This window comes from Malus sylvestris, chromosome 12 (genome assembly GCF_916048215.2).
Source record: "Malus sylvestris chromosome 12, drMalSylv7.2, whole genome shotgun sequence".
NCBI lineage: Eukaryota > Viridiplantae > Streptophyta > Magnoliopsida > Rosales > Rosaceae > Malus > Malus sylvestris.
The window spans coordinates 30,117,984-30,135,007 of record NC_062271.1 but is presented as its reverse complement, the minus strand read 5'-3'; the positions used below and the strand labels follow the sequence as shown (position 1 = coordinate 30,135,007).

Here is a 17,024-nt window from a genome sequence, read left to right as displayed (position 1 = left end):
ATCTGAAATGGATCTCATTCCCTCCACCACTATCCTCCTTCCATCATCCTACTAAATTTCACTACTTTTCTCTCTTGATGCTTGTTCTGATGTTACAACATTGTTTTGATGCGGCTTCTCGACTTTTAATTTGGTTATTAGTCATGCTAATATTTTAAGATGTGTCAATTTACTTCTATTAATTAAATGGGTCAAAACAACCGTCAATCTGACATCAAACCAACCAACTTAACCGGTTTAATTTGAAAGTTTATATGACAAACCAAAATAGTGAAATTACGAGCTTTCAAATAACAGTGGATATCACATCCTATGACATATTTTTAGTGCATGAGATCGAATGAAAGAATAGTGAGTTCACAAGTTGCTTCTTAATTAACTGTGACGTAGAAGGTGAAGCTGAGTATTCACCCTACAACAAATTACCAATAAGAGGTAAATCCATGCAAGGTTTAATAATTTTTCGATGTATCAAACTTTCTAAAAAACGTCTCACCTATGACGCCATTCAAACCTTACATATTGCATATTGAGTGATATAAGAGCACGTGAGTTGTTAAGCCCAACATAAAGGTAAACATACTTTGATACCACGACAAAAAATGAGGTTCCACCGTAAAACTAATTGGTTACTGGCACTTTCGGGTTGTAATTCATAACTTCAACCCATTGTAGCATAAACGAAATATTGAACATAAGCATAGTAACGTATACTGGTTTAGAAAAACTAAAGCAACCAAAAGGGTCCCAACTTACAGCAGCAGCTGCTCATACAAACATCATTAGCTCGGGCCTGGTATATACATTATGCTCCTCGTCCTCGAGCAATGGGTACGACGCGACGACAGCATCTTGAGCTCCGATATACAGCGATTGTAAATCTTCCCGTACACCTCTCTAACCTTCCTAGCAGGATGGAACAGCCCACGGAGAGCAGCACCTAACGCCACTCTCATCCCTTCAATCGCTTCCATGACAGCATTGATAACGTGCGGGGATGTCTCGAATATGTTTGGCCGGACGTAGTTCAGCAAGTGGTCTAATGCGTCCTCGCATCCCAATCCTGCTACACCTAGAGCCATGTGCTTGCCAGCAGAAGCTGCAGTTTGCGCGTGAACGATATCTCTATCCATGAGGGCATCCTCGAGCAACAGGGTCACTGCGTAGATGTAGTCTTTCCCCATCTCACCAATGTACTCGAACAAGAAAGAGAGGGATTTCAAAACACCATTCTGCACATTAAGCTCTGGAACACGATATTCGTTCATTAGTGCTGGAAGCACTGTAAAAGGAGAACAGGTTTCAGCTACTATCGCAATTGCCACGGTGGTGCAAACACGGTTCTAACCCTCCTGCACTTTGATATTGTTCAGTAGAGTGGCAAGGACATCTTGTGTGCCAATGGCTTTAGCAATGTACCCAAAAGTGTTGACAGTAGCACGCTGGATACCATTCTTATGAGCCTTAAGCATCTCAAGAAGTTCCAAACAGATCCTCATCCGCTCCCTTGCTCGAACAAACTCAGCACCGCGATCAGCAACACGATCAACAAGGTCAATACAGTTCTCCTGGACTTTCTCGTGCCTATTTTAAAACATTGGAGTCATATAGTAGGTGTCATCCTTGTCATACCAAGAACGTTCACAATTTCCTTCAGCGCTCCCAGAATTGATCCAGGAACTTCTAGGTACTCTTCTCCCGAATATTCATACAAGACGACACCAAGATGACCCATCAGTTGCTCCTCTTGGCACTGCTTCATGACAACAGCGGTTCTCGAAATAAGATCGGTAGCTTGTGTCTGCCTTTGCACCCTTGTTATTCAAGCGCCACTTAGTGTTACGACAAATCGGAGGAAGGTGCCCAAGAGAATTCACAACTGCACCAAATCCATTAAGAATCGCATTTAACATCGTCACTGGTCTGCTCTTGGAAAGCATAAAGGATACTGTCAATGAGAAGCTCATCCACCCGAGCATCAATATCAGATGCACCAGAGTTCACAACCACCTTCTCGATTGTCTCCATAACCATTCTCCTATACAGTTCGCTCTCGTCCTTGAGATCCTGAACAATTCTCCCCCACTATATCAGCAGCATCCACTTTCTTTGCTATCTCCGCAGTTGTTTCCCACCAATTGCCTGTAGTTTCTCCTTTCCAAAGCCATCCTTCTAATCCAGAAGCTTTTGAAGAACTCAGGCAGAATACCACTTCTTATATACTCGGGCTCTACTCCTGTACTCACACACTGTTTCACCACTTTAAGTACACTTTTCTTCATCTCTTCGTCGGGAGACTGGAACTCTCGAATCAAAACAACCATCACTTCTTTTGTTAACTAGCATACATTGCATCCACGAGGGGAATAACGAAACCAATTGCCTTCAAGAAGGCAGCCAAAACCTTACCGCGGTGAGATCTAATACCCTTCCAACAAAGGCTTCAACACTGAGTCAAAGCTCTCAATACCGTATGGGGCAGCAGCCTCAGCAAGAGCAGCAAGAGAGAGAGAGAGAGAGCAGTAATTGTCCGGACCACCTGATTTTCATCACTCAGACCGTTCCCTATAATTTCCACGAGAGACCTCAAGTGGGGAAGAACAGCACACCCGATCGAAATGGCAATCTGCTGAACAATCTTGATTCCAGTGTGCCGTGCTTGCCACGATTTCTTGCTTTGACACACGGCTTTCAAGAATGGCAACAATGTAGGAATACTAAGAGCTGAAGTAACAACACTAAGGCAGTATAAAATCACTAAATTCCTTGTATAATTGCCAATGCAAAGTATCCACCAATGCTAAGTGGCATATTTTTAACTACGTCTCTGTAACTCAATTTTAATCTCACTTTGCTCTTTGTAATTCAAAAGTCGTCACTTTACTCTCTAAACCTCATAGTTTGATTTACTTTACCCTCTAAATTTTTTTATCTCATTTTGCCTCATGGAACTTAAGAGTCGTCTCCTCTATCTGTAATAATTCATCTTTACACCCAAAGGAAAGTAAACATAGCCAAATTATGGGCTACTTCATTACAAAAATATGGAAATAAAATTGAAAAACCTAAACGAATGGACATACTAAGTCATTGCATGACCTATGAAGTACTTTAAGTGTTTTTTAGAATTTACTTACACTTTTACTAAGAAATTGTTCTAAAAACAATTTCACCAAAAACGTTTCAAACATCTGAAAAACACTTCCAAACGAACGAGCCCATAATAAAGTCAAGAAACTTCTGTATTTATTAGTAAAAAGTTATTTAAAAAAAAGTTATTCAAAAGGAAATTTAAATGTTCATCAAAAGAGAAGAAAAGGAATTTTACAAAAATATATGGAGTCCGAGCCCATTACCATAACCGGAGTCCGAACCCGTTTCCACATCGGCCCAGGGGCCGTTTCGTAACTCAACCGTATTCTTCCCAGTCTGGCCCCACAGTACGAACCAATTGCCAGCGAAGCGAGTGTCGATCCAGCCGCACACCCGCGAGTGTATATAAAGTCCACGCCCATCATAAATTCATATACTCACGCAAAAAGACGAAATTAACCTCGATCACAACCCCAAAAAACCGAGTCAAAGGACTCGCCCACAATAAAATCGAAACCCACACCCAAAAATTTCCGCTCTCTGAAATCGCAACTCAGTGGAAGAAGAAGAAGAAGAAGGAAGAAGAAGACGAGGAGCAGCAAAAAAAAGGGAGCTTCCAATTTCTTCACTGATTGGTAAGGTTAGGGTTTTCCACTCTGTTAATTTCACTAATTTTTGTATTAATTTTTAGTTTTCTCTGCATTTTGAATAGTAATTAACTTAGTTGATCATCTGAATGGTAGATACGAATATGATTAGTGGGTTGTTGTGTTTTTTAATCCTGGTTGTGTTTTTGAGGTCTTAATCTGGATGAGGTTCGGGTTAATAGTAGACTTGGTGACCTGGTTAATCTGTTTTAGTCAATTTTTTGAGTTGATTATTGGTGCTTAAATTGAGTGATAGTCGGGAATTTTTGGATAAATTGACGGATTCCATGGAAATTCTGAGACTAATCGAAGTTGTATTGGGTTAGTTGAAATGGCGGTATTGAAAACTATTGAATAGAACATTTTGCAATTGCTCTGGATGGTCAGCAATTATTTTCGGGGTTTTTTTTTTTTTTTTTTTTTTTCATACATGTGTTTTATAGTGTGTTTCATCGATTATATAACTGCGGGTTTTGGCAGTCGGGGAGTTTGAGGTTCTGCGGTTTTTTGGTGCTGTGTGTTGTATAGGGCTAAGAAGTATCACCATTTCATCTGTTATTTTTAAGAGCTAATGTTTTTGTTGGTAAATAAACATTAAACAGTAAAATGATTCCCGGCAATATCACACGAGAAAGTGGGAAGAGGTTGGATTGTCAAATTTATTACATTTGACATGTCAAACGTAATCTACATACCAATTACATTCTTTGGGAGATTAGCAACTTTAATACGTGTTAACTCTTAAGTGTCTAATTCATTTCTTTTCATTGCAGTTGCAGTTGCATAAGGTATTGATAAGTTCATCAAATTATTCATCATAGGTTGAGAACTGATTACGTGATAGAATATTCCTTAACATGTCGAGAAAGCATATTTATTACATCATCTGTATTGGATATGTCACCTATGTTATGCTTCGTTGTATTGAAAAACTCAAGTGGATAACTAAGACGTCGTTGTGGTATATTTACCTTTGGAGTTTCAACAATGCCTTTTGTTCGACAAACTTGCTAGGACCAAATATATTCTAAAATTAGGGTCACTTTTTAGGAATAGGAATTCATTGTTTACATTTATTTGTTAATCTTTGATTATTAAATTTTAATGCTTCTCTTTGTAGTTGTTTATGCGATGCACCGAGTGGGTAGTTCAGGGAACACAAACAATTCCACTCGCCCTCGTAAAGAGAAGAGATTAACATATGTGTTGAGTGATGCCAACGACACGAAGGTGAATTGATTCTGTATTTTTTTTCCTGATTTCTGTTTTAAGTTCTGTATTTAAGTTTTTATTTGTTACAAAATCTTTTATATTTTAAAGTATATGTCTCACTTTTAGACTTAAAAGGCACAACACGTGTAGTAACTTTTGTTTAATCTGCCTACATAAGCATTTTGCATCAAACATTTTGTTAGTGTTAAATTATAGATGCTTAACCACGTTTGGATTGTTTCTCTCTGCAGCATTGTGCCGGCATAAATTCTTTGTCTGTACTTAAGGGATCAGTGTCTGGGTGTGATTACCTGTTTACTGGAAGCCGTGATGGCACACTAAAAAGATGGACGCTGGCCGAAGATGCTGCTACGTGTTCAGCAACCTTTGAGTCTCATGTGGATTGGGTAACCATTTTCTTCCTATGTTTAAACCTAGTTTTGTTTATTTAAAACAAAACGTGCCATTTAAGCTCTGTAGATGTTTAAATTTTGAGAGTTCTTCTCTCATGGAAATTGATGAGAATTACTTACTCTTCAATTTTGAGTGGATTTTGTTCTTCTTGTCTTAATATAAGGCAGGGTTGGGGAGTCGGTTTATATTGGAATCTTTTCCATGTAGGATGTTTAAACTAGATCAATCAGCATACAAATTGTTAAAAGGGAAAACAAAATGGAAGAATGTTGTGCGCACAAACTTTCTTGTGTTGTGCACAATATTAGACTGTTTTTTGAATCAACATTGTATTGTTCGTAGCTCCAGACATGCACCTTTTAATACAGTCGTTGTATTACTTTTAAGAAAAAGTGATATTTACTTTTTTTTTTCCTGTACTGCATGCATAAGTTAAAATTATACTTACAGAGTACTTCTGTTGTGCAGGTTAATGATGCTGTTCTTGCAGGTTATAATACGCTTGTTTCTTGTTCTTCAGATACCACCATTAAGGTTCATTGGCCTAGATCTTTGTTTTGCTTTGTTTTGGTTTTGTAACTTGTGTTTTCTTTATGGCTGTAACTGATTCATTTGTATTTTTTTATATATTTCAACTGTCATATGGATACGTCAGATGTGGAATTGCATGTCAGACGGAGCTTGTACCAAAACTCTTCGTCAGCATTCTGACTATGTCACATGCCTTGCTTCCGCAGAGAAAAATGTAATTTTCTCATCAAATTTTTATCTGCCTTATGAATGCATAGGTCTTGTCATTGCACTCATTCTATATGCTGATAGTTCGAGTTCTGCTTGGTGGCATCGTTGCATATCTTATGGAAGACCTGAATATGCTGATAGTTTAGATTGCATCTTTCTGCATTCATTTGAACTTCTCAAATCTTGAATAAGTTCCTACAAGTGTTTGGAGTGGTGGGTAATGCTGCCCAGATAGTGATTTTCTGTGTCTGTGGAGGACTCTTTTGGGGATTCTGCTAATGAACAGATGATCACCCTTTGGTGATTAGTCTTTGCACTCATTTGGCTTGTTTGGATGAAAAGAAACTAAAGATAAGAGGGGTGAGGTAGATGTCTTTGGAAGGAAACAGTACTTGACATTTTTGTGGGCTGCATCGCATAGGCATTTTATGGACATTCTCTTTCTTTTGATTAATCATGATTGTTTGGGACTTATGTTCTAATTGTAATGTTTCTGCTGTTTTTTAATAGTTTATGCACTTAATATGGATGGACATCTTTTCCATATGTATTTGTATAGTTTTATCTTGAATATGATATCGAAAAAGAAAGTTTCTGATCCTTTTGTAGTGTCATGCATTTTAGAGCAATATTGTTGCCTCTGGTGGACTTGGAGGGGAGGTTTTTGTATGGGATCTTGAAGCAGCTCTTACTCCAGTTGCAAAGTCAGGTGAATCAATGGAAGATGATAGTTCAAATGCTGTCAATGGTTCTGGAAATGCAATTACAAGTTTACGTACTATCAGCTCTAGCAACTGCATTTCTATGCACACAACTCAGCCACATGGATATGTTCCAATCTCTGCTAAAGGTCATAAGGAATCAGTTTATGCATTGGCAATGAATGATAGTGGATCGCTTCTGGTCTCTGGTGGAACAGAGAAGGTATATTTTGTTGTCTAGGGTTGGCTGTGTCCTAATTTTATTATTTTTATCTCGAAGACATGAAACTTTCTTATAAACTGCAGAAGTGTACCAACTTTTGGTTGAATATTTTTCTTTTGTCTTTTAGTTAGTGTGTGAGGTTTACCAGAAAGTGTTAATAACTATTAATTATATCCTGATGCCGTTTAGGTTGTTCGTGTTTGGGATCCAAGAACAGGTTCAAAGAAAATGAAACTAAGAGGGCATACAGATAATATCAGGGCTCTGCTGATTGATTCTACTGGAAGGTTGGCTGGATAAGTTTTTCATACGCTGTCTTGGTTGAGCACTTCAAAAATGATTTCTGTTAAACTTTTTGGTCTTGATAGTTCAGTTTGTAATATGTTTTATAGATGATACAGCAAATGTATTGAACAAGCAAGTCACAACCTTGATTTGATAATGAATTATTTATTCATCTAATTGGGTAGTTCTCTGTGCTATATTCATACAATTTGTTTTGGTTACAATCATTAACAGTGTGTTCTTTCTTTTAATTTCATTTTTACAGATTTTGCTTATCAGGATCTTCTGATTCAATGATCAGGTTGGTACCCACATCTCTTCCAATGGAAACAATTAGCATTAGGTGCAAGTTGAAAGATATGATTGTTTTTGTGATAGGAAGTTGGTATTTTATTAAGAACATGGTTCACCAAATTCTTTCTGTTTTGCAGGCTATGGGATCTTGGTCAGCAGCGCTGTGTGCATTCTTATGCTGTGCATACAGATTCTGTTTGGGCACTTGCCAGTACCCCAACATTTAGTCATGTATATAGTGGTGGGAGAGATCTTTCTGTGAGTACAGTTCTCTTGTAAATTCTCTTCTCAGAACTCATTGGATGTTTAGTTTTTCTGCTCATTTTTTTAATACTCAATTCTGTTTATACCCTCAGTTATACTTGACAGACTTGGCCACAAGAGAGAGTCTCTTGCTTTCCACAGGGGAACATCCCATTCTGCAGTTAGCTTTACAAGATGATAGTATATGGGTTGCAACAACAGATTCTTCAGTTCATAGATGGCCTGCTGAAGGGAGTAATCCCCAGAAGATAATTCAAAGAGGTGGTGCATTCTTGGCTGGAAATTTGTCCTTTTCAAGAGCAAGGGTGTCATTAGAAGGATCAACCCTAGTAAGTATTACTTTGTTCTTTATATTCAAAATTTATGTCTTGTTGCATGTGCATGTACCATGCTCTAGTTATCATGGTAGCTATTCACCTTTTTCTTCGCAGTCTTATTTGATATTTGTCACGTCATCAGACATTTGAGTTTTGGGGATTAATGTTATTGTGGATGTTTTCCAGGTCCCTGTTAATAAAGAACCTATTTTTACGATTCCTGGAATTCCTGGAATAGTGCAACATGAAATATTAAACAATAGAAGGCATGTCTTGACAAAGGTAATCATGTTGATTTTCTCATATGTTATTATGATGATGCTCCTGTTTAAAGTTTATTTTGACTATCTAGTTTTGTTGTCAAACTGTATGTCATTGCTTAATTAAATATTTTGAACCAATGTGACCTTGATAGGACACTGCTGATTCAGTGAAGTTGTGGGAGATTACAAGGGGTGTTGTCATTGAGGATTATGGAAAGGTTATAGTCTTTTTTTCCTATACTCTATTATCTAACTAGATTTATATAATAGTGTTAGAGGCGAATGCCATAATGAGGAACATTATAACAATACTTATATTGTGTACCATACAGGTCAAATTTGAGGAGAAAAAGGAAGAGCTTTTTGAGATGGTATGCTTCCTAGTCTACAATGATTTCAGCTTGACAGCATTGATGGATTTTTATAGTGTTTTCTTTATTGCTTCAGGTGAGCATTCCTGCATGGTTCACTGTGGATACCAGACTTGGAAGTTTATCCGTACATTTAGATACCCCACAATGCTTTTCGGCAGAGATGTATTCAGCAGACCTGAACATTGTGGGGAAGCCTGAAGATGACAAGGTAGATATAACCTTGACTGTCATTCTATGTTTTTTCGCCCCCTTTTTTGTGGGTTCTATGGTTTCTGTTTTTTTTTTTTTTTTTCCTTAACTGTGACATTTAACCATTTATTAGTTATGCCAAGTCAGCCGATTTATCTCTTTGTACCCCCGTGACAAAATTGTTTGAGAAAATAAATATATCTGTTAGAAATGATTTTTTGTAATTCTTCAGGTTAATCTAGCACGAGAAACCCTTAAAGGGCTCTTGGCTCATTGGTTGGGGAAAAGAAAGCAAAGATTTGGATCACAAGCATCAGCTAATGGGGATGTGTCATCCGGAAAGGATATTACTACTAGAAGTATTACCCATTCAAGAATTGAGGTGGATAGTAATACTGAAAATGATTCAATGGTCTATCCTCCCTTCGAATTTTCTACAACTTCCCCTCCTTCTATTATTACTGAGGGCTCTCAGGGGGGACCATGGAGGAAGAAAATCACTGACTTAGATGGTACTGAAGATGAGAAGGACTTTCCCTGGTGGTGTCTCGATTGCGTGTTGAATAATCGCCTACCCCCTAGAGAAAATACCAAGTAACTTCCTTGCTTTAGTAGAAAGTTTTTACTTTGTGCCCGAGAATAATAAATTCTCTTCTCGGTTTTCAGTAGACTATGGTGCTTGTGTTAAAAAAGAATTACTTGCCTGAAATTTGCAACTAAAATTGTGCATGTTGAATTTTAAACAATGACCGAAATTTGCTATTGAAGGCATTATGTTTGAAATATTTGTCCTTTTGTATTATCTTATAAAAGAAATATTCTTTTGTTAATTTTTTTCAGGTGCAGTTTTTATCTACATCCATGTGAAGGTTCAACTGTCCAGATCCTCACACAAGGGAAACTAAGCGCCCCTCGTATTTTACGAATCCATAAAGTAAATTCTGCATTTCATGTTAGCTCATGAATGGATGGAAGTTCTTCAAGTACTCATTATTGTATGTGTGCGCGCATCCTATTTATTATACTTTACTAACGGGAAATTTTATGCAGGTAGTTAATTATGTTGTTGAGAAGATGGTCCTTGACAAACCATTGGATAGTGCCAATCCTGATGCAACATTTGCTCCTGGTCTTGCTGGAGGGCCAGTGCAGCTTTCATCGGTAGGAGATGGATCCTTCCGATCTGGATTGAAGCAATGGCAAAAGCTTAAGCCTTCTATAGAGATATTGTGTAACAATCAGGCAAGTGGACAAACATCTTGGATGGACGTAATCACTTGCATAGTAATTAGCAAATAAACTGTTTAGTAGGATTCTTTTGTGGCAATTAAAAATTTAACAAAACTATAACTGCTAAAAGTTTAAGACAGTGGTAAATGCTTTTTTCTGTTTTTGGAATTAGCAGCTAAATGTATTCTTGGTTGAACTTATATGCAATTTACTAGTTCTGTGACTGCTATTGGTTATTACCTATCCTTTTGTTATGCGCAGGTCTTGTCCTCAGACATGAGCTTAGCCACGGTGCGGGCTTATATATGGAAGAAATCTGAGGATCTGATTCTCAATTACAGGGTGATTCAGGGCAGGTGATTCTGTGCTAGATTCCAGAGGTGAGGTGCCTTTGCTTTCGCTAATATGCAAGTTTTTGATGCATTCAGATCGTTTGTAAATTTGTAGTAAAAAATGCCTTTTCCACTTATGGTAACTGTTATTAAGCAGTATATAGTGATCTACAAGGATAAAAAATATATATAGGATACGTGTATAAATATATATATATATATATATATGTTTCTATAGATGGCGAGAATGACAATAGCTACTAACAGACATTTATTATTATGCCTGCAAAATTTAATGCACATTTCTATCTTCCTGAAAAAACCAATATTGACATGTCTTAGAACATGGCTCCTTTTCTCTTCCTTAAAAACTGATGTTGGCCTAAAAATGTTGTGCCACTTAATTACCGAGACGGGGCTGTACCTCAAAGGTTTGTCATTAACACTTGCAGGTGATATTGTGTTTAAGATAATGAGAAACATTGATTATTCTGGGGTTGCTCGTGGCACTTGTAAAGTTTGAAAACCAATTGATTGCTGAATCCAGTGGCATTCCCCAGATCTTCCCGAGAAGGCTCTGGTTTGCCTAGTCCTTGTTGGGCAAAGGAGCATCATGATCTTTGTTGCTGATGCGGACGCTGCAGATTTGTCAATTGGTTGTCTGCGTGTGACAGTACATAGAGTTTTCGACTGGATGATAAATCAACACGAAGTTTCCTCGAACTTCTGAAGAGCCGGATTAGGCACATGGTGATGGAAGGTTTGTAGATTTATATTGTCGGGTACGATACCTAGCCATAGAACATTCTATTGTGAAAGGAATTTTTATAATTTGTTTCACAGAATAAGACAGTATCATTCTGCTTCATTTCCAGATTTCTTTTCCATTAACCTCGTTCTGCTCCTTCGTGTAGTTTTTTATCTTCTGAAAGATTTTACAATAAATGAAATCCCGATTTTGCATTCTACGGGTTAGAAATTGTTGTATTGACTGGTAGTTTTTCTTGTTTACTTTGTTTACCTTGTATATATAATTTTGTACGAGTTGGGGCTGTACTTTCGTTATTGTAATGCTTCACTTTTGTTTTGGTTGCCATTGGCATCCGGGTTGATTTCGATGTCGTTTGTGTAAGAACATCCCGCTTCTTAGATTACTCTACTGTAATTTTATGTTTACATTCTCTGTGTAACTATTTCCGGTTCAGGACTTGCCTGTTTTGTTCATGAGACAATGCAAACGTCCGGCAAGAGACCAAAAGTTCCCATAGTGTACCCGGCACGCGCTTTATGTTCCGAACCGGTGTCGATTGCTCGACTTTTGAATGAGTGAGCTGTACCAGGACCAGGACCAGAAGCAGAAGCAAATTTTGTGGTCGTGCTTGCTTATGGTGCTTGTTGCTTGCAGGCATTGTCTTAAGAGTGGTCCCATTAGGGTTTGGCTCTAAGCTTGACCACATAAAAAATCTTTCAGTCTTAACACGGGTCCGTATAACCATTTAGTACTACGGTCTAGTGGTATTTTTCTTTACTTGTAAGCGAAAGATCTTAGGTTCTATTCTTGCCAAATGCGAATATAAACTACATTATTGTTAGCCCATTGTGAGGCTAAGTCCACTCATTTCCACATTAGTATAGATTGTTCAAAAAAAAAAAAAAAAAAAACCTCTGGTCAGTAAACGAAATTAATAAACTTACTAAATACATAAGATATATATTTTTTTCCCTTCAATTTCATCCTTTCCTATATTTGGGCTTGATTAAACTTTGTTTGAGATTTCAAGCAGGTCGAAAGAAAAAAAGTGTTCTTGCATCCATTACAATTAAATTTTATCATTTAGTAACAAGACAGCAATTACATCTGGAAGTTTCTCAAACCAAATCAAATCTTGTTCCACTAAAAGACCATACCTTGCAAGCCTATGTGCAATCGCATATGCTTCACAGTTAACATGTTGAGATTTAAAACTGGACCCAACATAGAAGTGTCCCTGGGATTGGAACCAATTTCTTCACTTGAACTTTAAAGAGAGAAGAACACAATGGGTCGTGGAGCAGCACATCCAGAACTGTTTTGGGGCAAGCATGCGAGCTCGCCCATATTTGACGTGATCAAACTATTGGGTGCAGTACCTGTCACGGCAAAAAATCTGTTCAAATTGTTTGCAACAAAATCACATGTTCTGCTCTATCCTGGCGGCGAACGTGAAGCTGTCCATAACAAGGTGTTCCAAGTTCCTTCCTTCCTTGCACTTTCATCTTAAACCAATTTAATTTCAGTAGCTGGCTTAAGAAGCATAGTTTTAGATCCTGCATTATGCATGTTTTAAATGTGTATGCAATGGAATTTACAAAAACACTTCATTTTGGCTGGTATTTTTATCTATCTGTTATAGTTTCGGCTTCCCATATATGGTGTTTGTATCGATTGGCAGGGTGAAGAATACAAGTTATTCTGGCTGACGGACCGGAATTCATGAGAATGGCTGCAGGTTTTGGAGCCACAATTGTACCATTTGCGGCCGTGGGAGAAGATGATCTACTACAAGTAAGCTCGCGTTAGTTTGTTCTTAGTAGCTAAGCTAGTGAAGGTATTTCTTGTAGTGATTAGATATATACTTGGATTTTTTTCTTAATTGGATATCTAGCAGTTGGTTCTTGACAGGAATGCCCTAATGAAGATCCCTAAGCTGAGTGACCATCTCAAAGACTCGAGTCGCGGTACTGTAAGAATAAGGTAATTACTCTCCATGTTATTGTTTCTGTGTTCCCCTCGCTCGATCTGATCTTAATTGTCGATAGTTGTTAGACTGAATTTTCTTCTTTTGATAAAAATAAAACATGAATAAATTGTTGTCTGGTTTTGTAGGGATGAGTCGAGTGGGGAGTTGAGAAAGAAGAAGTCTTTAATCCAGTGGTTTTGCCAAATTTACCGGGACTGTATTACTATTTGTTTGGGATGCCCATAGAAACCAAAAGAAAGAAGGAGATCCTTATCAAGGACAAAGAAAAGGCGAAAGAATTGTACTTGCAGATACAATCCGACCTTGAAAACAGTTTAGCATACTTAATTAAGAAGCGGGAGGATGATCCTTATAGGAATGTTTTTGAGAGAATAGTGCATCGGATGACATATTCCGCTATACATGAAGTTCCAACATTTGAGCCTTGAAAATTTGGTTTTCTTGAATGATCACTCCAACATCAATCCATGTCGGAAGGTGTGTAGAGTTTCAGCTAAGGTGCTTGCGCCGCCTCCTTCCATGTGTTTGTCTCTGTTGGTTCTATTAGTCGTAGTTTGGTTATTCCCACCAGTTTCTCCTGAAGTGGCCCGTCAATCTCTTTGGAGGATTTTGGTTTTCCTCTTTTTTGCAATTTTAGGGCTTTGTTTTGGTTGATTTGAAGCTTTTGCAGGAGGTGTTGCGTTGGTTGTTTTGTTTGCCCTCTTTTTCTTGTGGATTCCTGCTGCTGGTATACGCTCTTTGCTTGGACTTTGGTGATGGCGGCTATGGCGTTCGCGAGTCCTTCGAGCTGACAGCTAGTGTTCCTTGTTATCTGGGCTTTATTTTCAGTTTTGGTTCATGTTCCCAAGTTTGTTGGACCTTACCATGTTTCTCTTCCTATTGTCTTTTGTTCATTGAATGAAACTTGTGTTGCAAGAAAACTTGAAATTGGGGGTCTGAGACTTGGAGAAGAAACCCAAGGAAATTTATGATTCTCGTAATGTTTTCCGTCGGATATCATAATTTGCTTGGCTAACAAGATAGGTCGTATTAGGTTTCGTTATAATGAAATAGCATATTTGATTCCTTCTGTGTGAAAAACCAGACCCAGAATTGAAGATCATTTGAGAAATTTTCGATGGGATTTTGGCATATGGAATCTGCAGGACCAAGCTATCCTTTCGTGTGTGAGACCGAAAATATGGACTTGATGCAACCGAGTCATCAAGATAACCCGTATCTCAAGTTTAACACGCATTATTATATGTTTTAACTTGTCTACATGATACTGTATGATTGTTTTGCGATACTATCACATTGACATTCTACTTACATGATATTACACTTACTTTAACTGTTACTGGGGAGGGATTTTTGCTGAGTATCCGATATTCAAGCTGATATTTCATTTGTTTTATGACACTTAAATACTGACTTGAATACCAGGTACTTCAAAAAGTTTCTCGTTATTAAGCATTAGATAGTAGTTATTGGCAAGGTGTCCATAATACATTTATTAGTACGTCCGCAAAAAAAAAAATAAAAAAAAACCAGGGTAGTGCTATCAATACACTTATTTTTACATTTCACACGCTCATCTTAATTTTTGACTGTCAACTACCGATACGGAGTTCAAAGCTTTTTGTGTGATTGATACGTGCAGGTGATTATCGTTTTTGTTTTTTATCAAACGATATATTTACATTAACGGAATATGAAATAAAATTGGTTGCAAACTCGTTATTCCCGATTTTCAATTCTAAGATCATTCACTTACAAATGATCATGTTTAAGATAATGAAAAACATTGATTCTTCTAGGGTTCCTCGTGGTAATCAGAAATACACTCGTAAAGTTCGAAAAATCAATTGATTACCGAATCCATTAGAGAGGCATCTCCCGAAACTTGCCGAGAAGGCTCTGGTTAGCCTGGTCCTTGTTGGGCAGGTGCCTTGTTGCTTATGTGGAAGCTTTGCTGGACGCTGCTGATTTGTCAATTGGTCGTCTGCATGGCGGTAGATAGTGTTTTCGACGTTGGATGAGAAATTAACAGCAAGTTTCTTCGAACTTCTGAACGGCCGGATTAATTTAGGCGCATGATGATGAAAGATTTGTAGATTTGCATTCTCGTTTAGAGGAATAAATTGGCATCCGTCATCCACGATATTCGAACCAAATACCTTTTATTTACAATTGAAGAAAAATATCTCAAGATTGTAGTATTCAATTAACCTCTGTTTTGTATCCATGAGCTGGTGACCCAACGGTAAAGACCGGATTACAAGACTTTCTTCAAATTAAAAACTGCAAATCTCGGGTTCAGAACTCGATGCTGGCGTGAAAGCTAGACTTGTGGCGAAGAAATGCTGAAATGCCTCTATGAGTATTTCCGGCTCCCAAAAATGATGGATAACAGTGACAAGTCACCGGTTGTTCCTTAAAAAAAAAATAATAATAACCTCTGTTTTGTTGCTGGACAACGTAATTGTTTGCCAAAAAGACCGAAAGTTCTCATGTACTCCCGTCCCAACTCGTGTCGATTCCTGGCCGGTGATGTTGGGACTTGGAAAGGGAAGCAGATTGTCCCAACTCCTGTTTGGGTGTTATTTTCATTATCTCCTATTTGTGTGTTTACGGTTAAGCTACGTCAATATTTTATATTCTTATTGTTTTTTATCTTATTATCTTTATAAAAAAATTAATATAAAATGTTGACGTGATTTAACCGTGACCGCACAAAAATGAATGAGAATGACACCGAACTGCCTCCCTTGGAAAGTTGGAAGTGGTCCCATTAGGTCTGGCCTATGGTCATTTTCTCATTGATTAGGGGTTTGGCTCTAAAGCTTGGTCACAAATCGTGCAGGAATTGTCTTAAGAGGGTAATAGTGGTAGTGGACGAAAACACCTTACGCTTTTCTTTGATCCGTCTACTTCAGGAAAGAGTGATTGGATTGGGACACTCATAATTGTGAAACTATATGCATAAATCGGATTTATCGTTATGTAATGTTCTGGTCAAATAATACAATATTATTTTGAGAAAAATTTACGTATGAGATTGTATTATTTAACGGAAACATCATAATGACGATGAACGCATTCTATTTAAACATTCTCTAAATTTTTATCGAGGAATACTCACATCCAAATAACATTTTAGAGGTAAAAAAAAGGAAGGAAATCTTTATATTTGACCAAATTTATTCTTGAAAGTTCAAAAAGGAATTGTTATTAACAATTATGTACTCTTTTTCTCATATTTTGATAACCACTCTAAAATTGTTATTCGATATTGTTCTGGTTCATTTTAATCATAAAGAAGTGCAAGATGACTATTATCATTGAGAAAATGTATAATAAGGTAGACTCGAACACCACTAAAAAAGTGCTATGGCAAAGTGACATGTTACGAGGATAGGAGGACATAATTTTTTTGGTGTGATAGCTAAACTACCACGTAATGGTTCCAATCTATTGGTGTAATAATGCATATTTATATGAAGATTTTTTTATAGCATGATCAAAATTATTGATGTTGATAATCTAGGGATCACTTATATCGATTTTAAATATCAAAGTGAGGTATGCCAATTGACCATTTTGACTAAAAAGGCTATCATAAATTCATGAAAAATTAAGGCTTAATTGGATTAATAGTCTTCGTGGTGATATGGTAGTTGGAAGATAGCTCATGTAGTAAAAAAAAAATTAGGATTTAAGTT

At 37.4% G+C, this 17,024-nt stretch overlaps 2 protein-coding genes and 1 pseudogene across 4 annotated transcripts; 2 read left to right on the top strand and 1 right to left on the bottom strand.

The window, feature by feature from the left end:
• Positions 1-444: 444 nt before the first annotated feature.
• On the bottom strand, positions 445-2,898 carry LOC126592352 (uncharacterized; annotated as a pseudogene).
• A 670-nt stretch (positions 2,899-3,568) lies between these two features.
• LOC126592850 (uncharacterized) lies at positions 3,569-11,542 on the top strand. Of its 2 annotated transcripts, none has more exons than XM_050258634.1 (19): positions 3,569-3,733; positions 4,861-4,970; positions 5,204-5,359; positions 5,835-5,900; positions 6,022-6,111; positions 6,732-7,031; positions 7,221-7,318; positions 7,582-7,617; positions 7,748-7,868; positions 7,967-8,203; positions 8,378-8,473; positions 8,607-8,672; positions 8,787-8,825; positions 8,902-9,036; positions 9,250-9,611; positions 9,858-9,951; positions 10,068-10,259; positions 10,509-10,627; positions 11,032-11,542. In XM_050258634.1, the coding sequence occupies exons 2-18, from the start codon at positions 4,872-4,874 to the stop codon at positions 10,605-10,607; spliced, it is 2,286 nt and encodes a 761-aa protein (XP_050114591.1). In that variant the 5' UTR covers positions 3,569-3,733; positions 4,861-4,871; the 3' UTR covers positions 10,608-10,627; positions 11,032-11,542. The 2 variants fall into 2 exon arrangements, with proteins under 2 accessions (XP_050114591.1, XP_050114592.1); XM_050258635.1 differs by having other exon boundaries at positions 3,574-3,728.
• A 1,318-nt stretch (positions 11,543-12,860) lies between these two features.
• Positions 12,861-14,240, top strand: LOC126592873 (phytyl ester synthase 1, chloroplastic-like). Of its 2 annotated transcripts, none has more exons than XM_050258667.1 (3): positions 12,861-13,124; positions 13,228-13,313; positions 13,446-14,240. In XM_050258667.1, exons 1-3 carry the CDS (start codon positions 13,053-13,055, stop codon positions 13,543-13,545), a joined length of 258 nt encoding a protein of 85 aa, XP_050114624.1. In that variant the 5' UTR covers positions 12,861-13,052; the 3' UTR covers positions 13,546-14,240. The 2 variants fall into 2 exon arrangements, with proteins under 2 accessions (XP_050114624.1, XP_050114623.1); XM_050258666.1 differs by having other exon boundaries at positions 13,225-13,313.
• Positions 14,241-17,024: the final 2,784 nt, after the last annotated feature.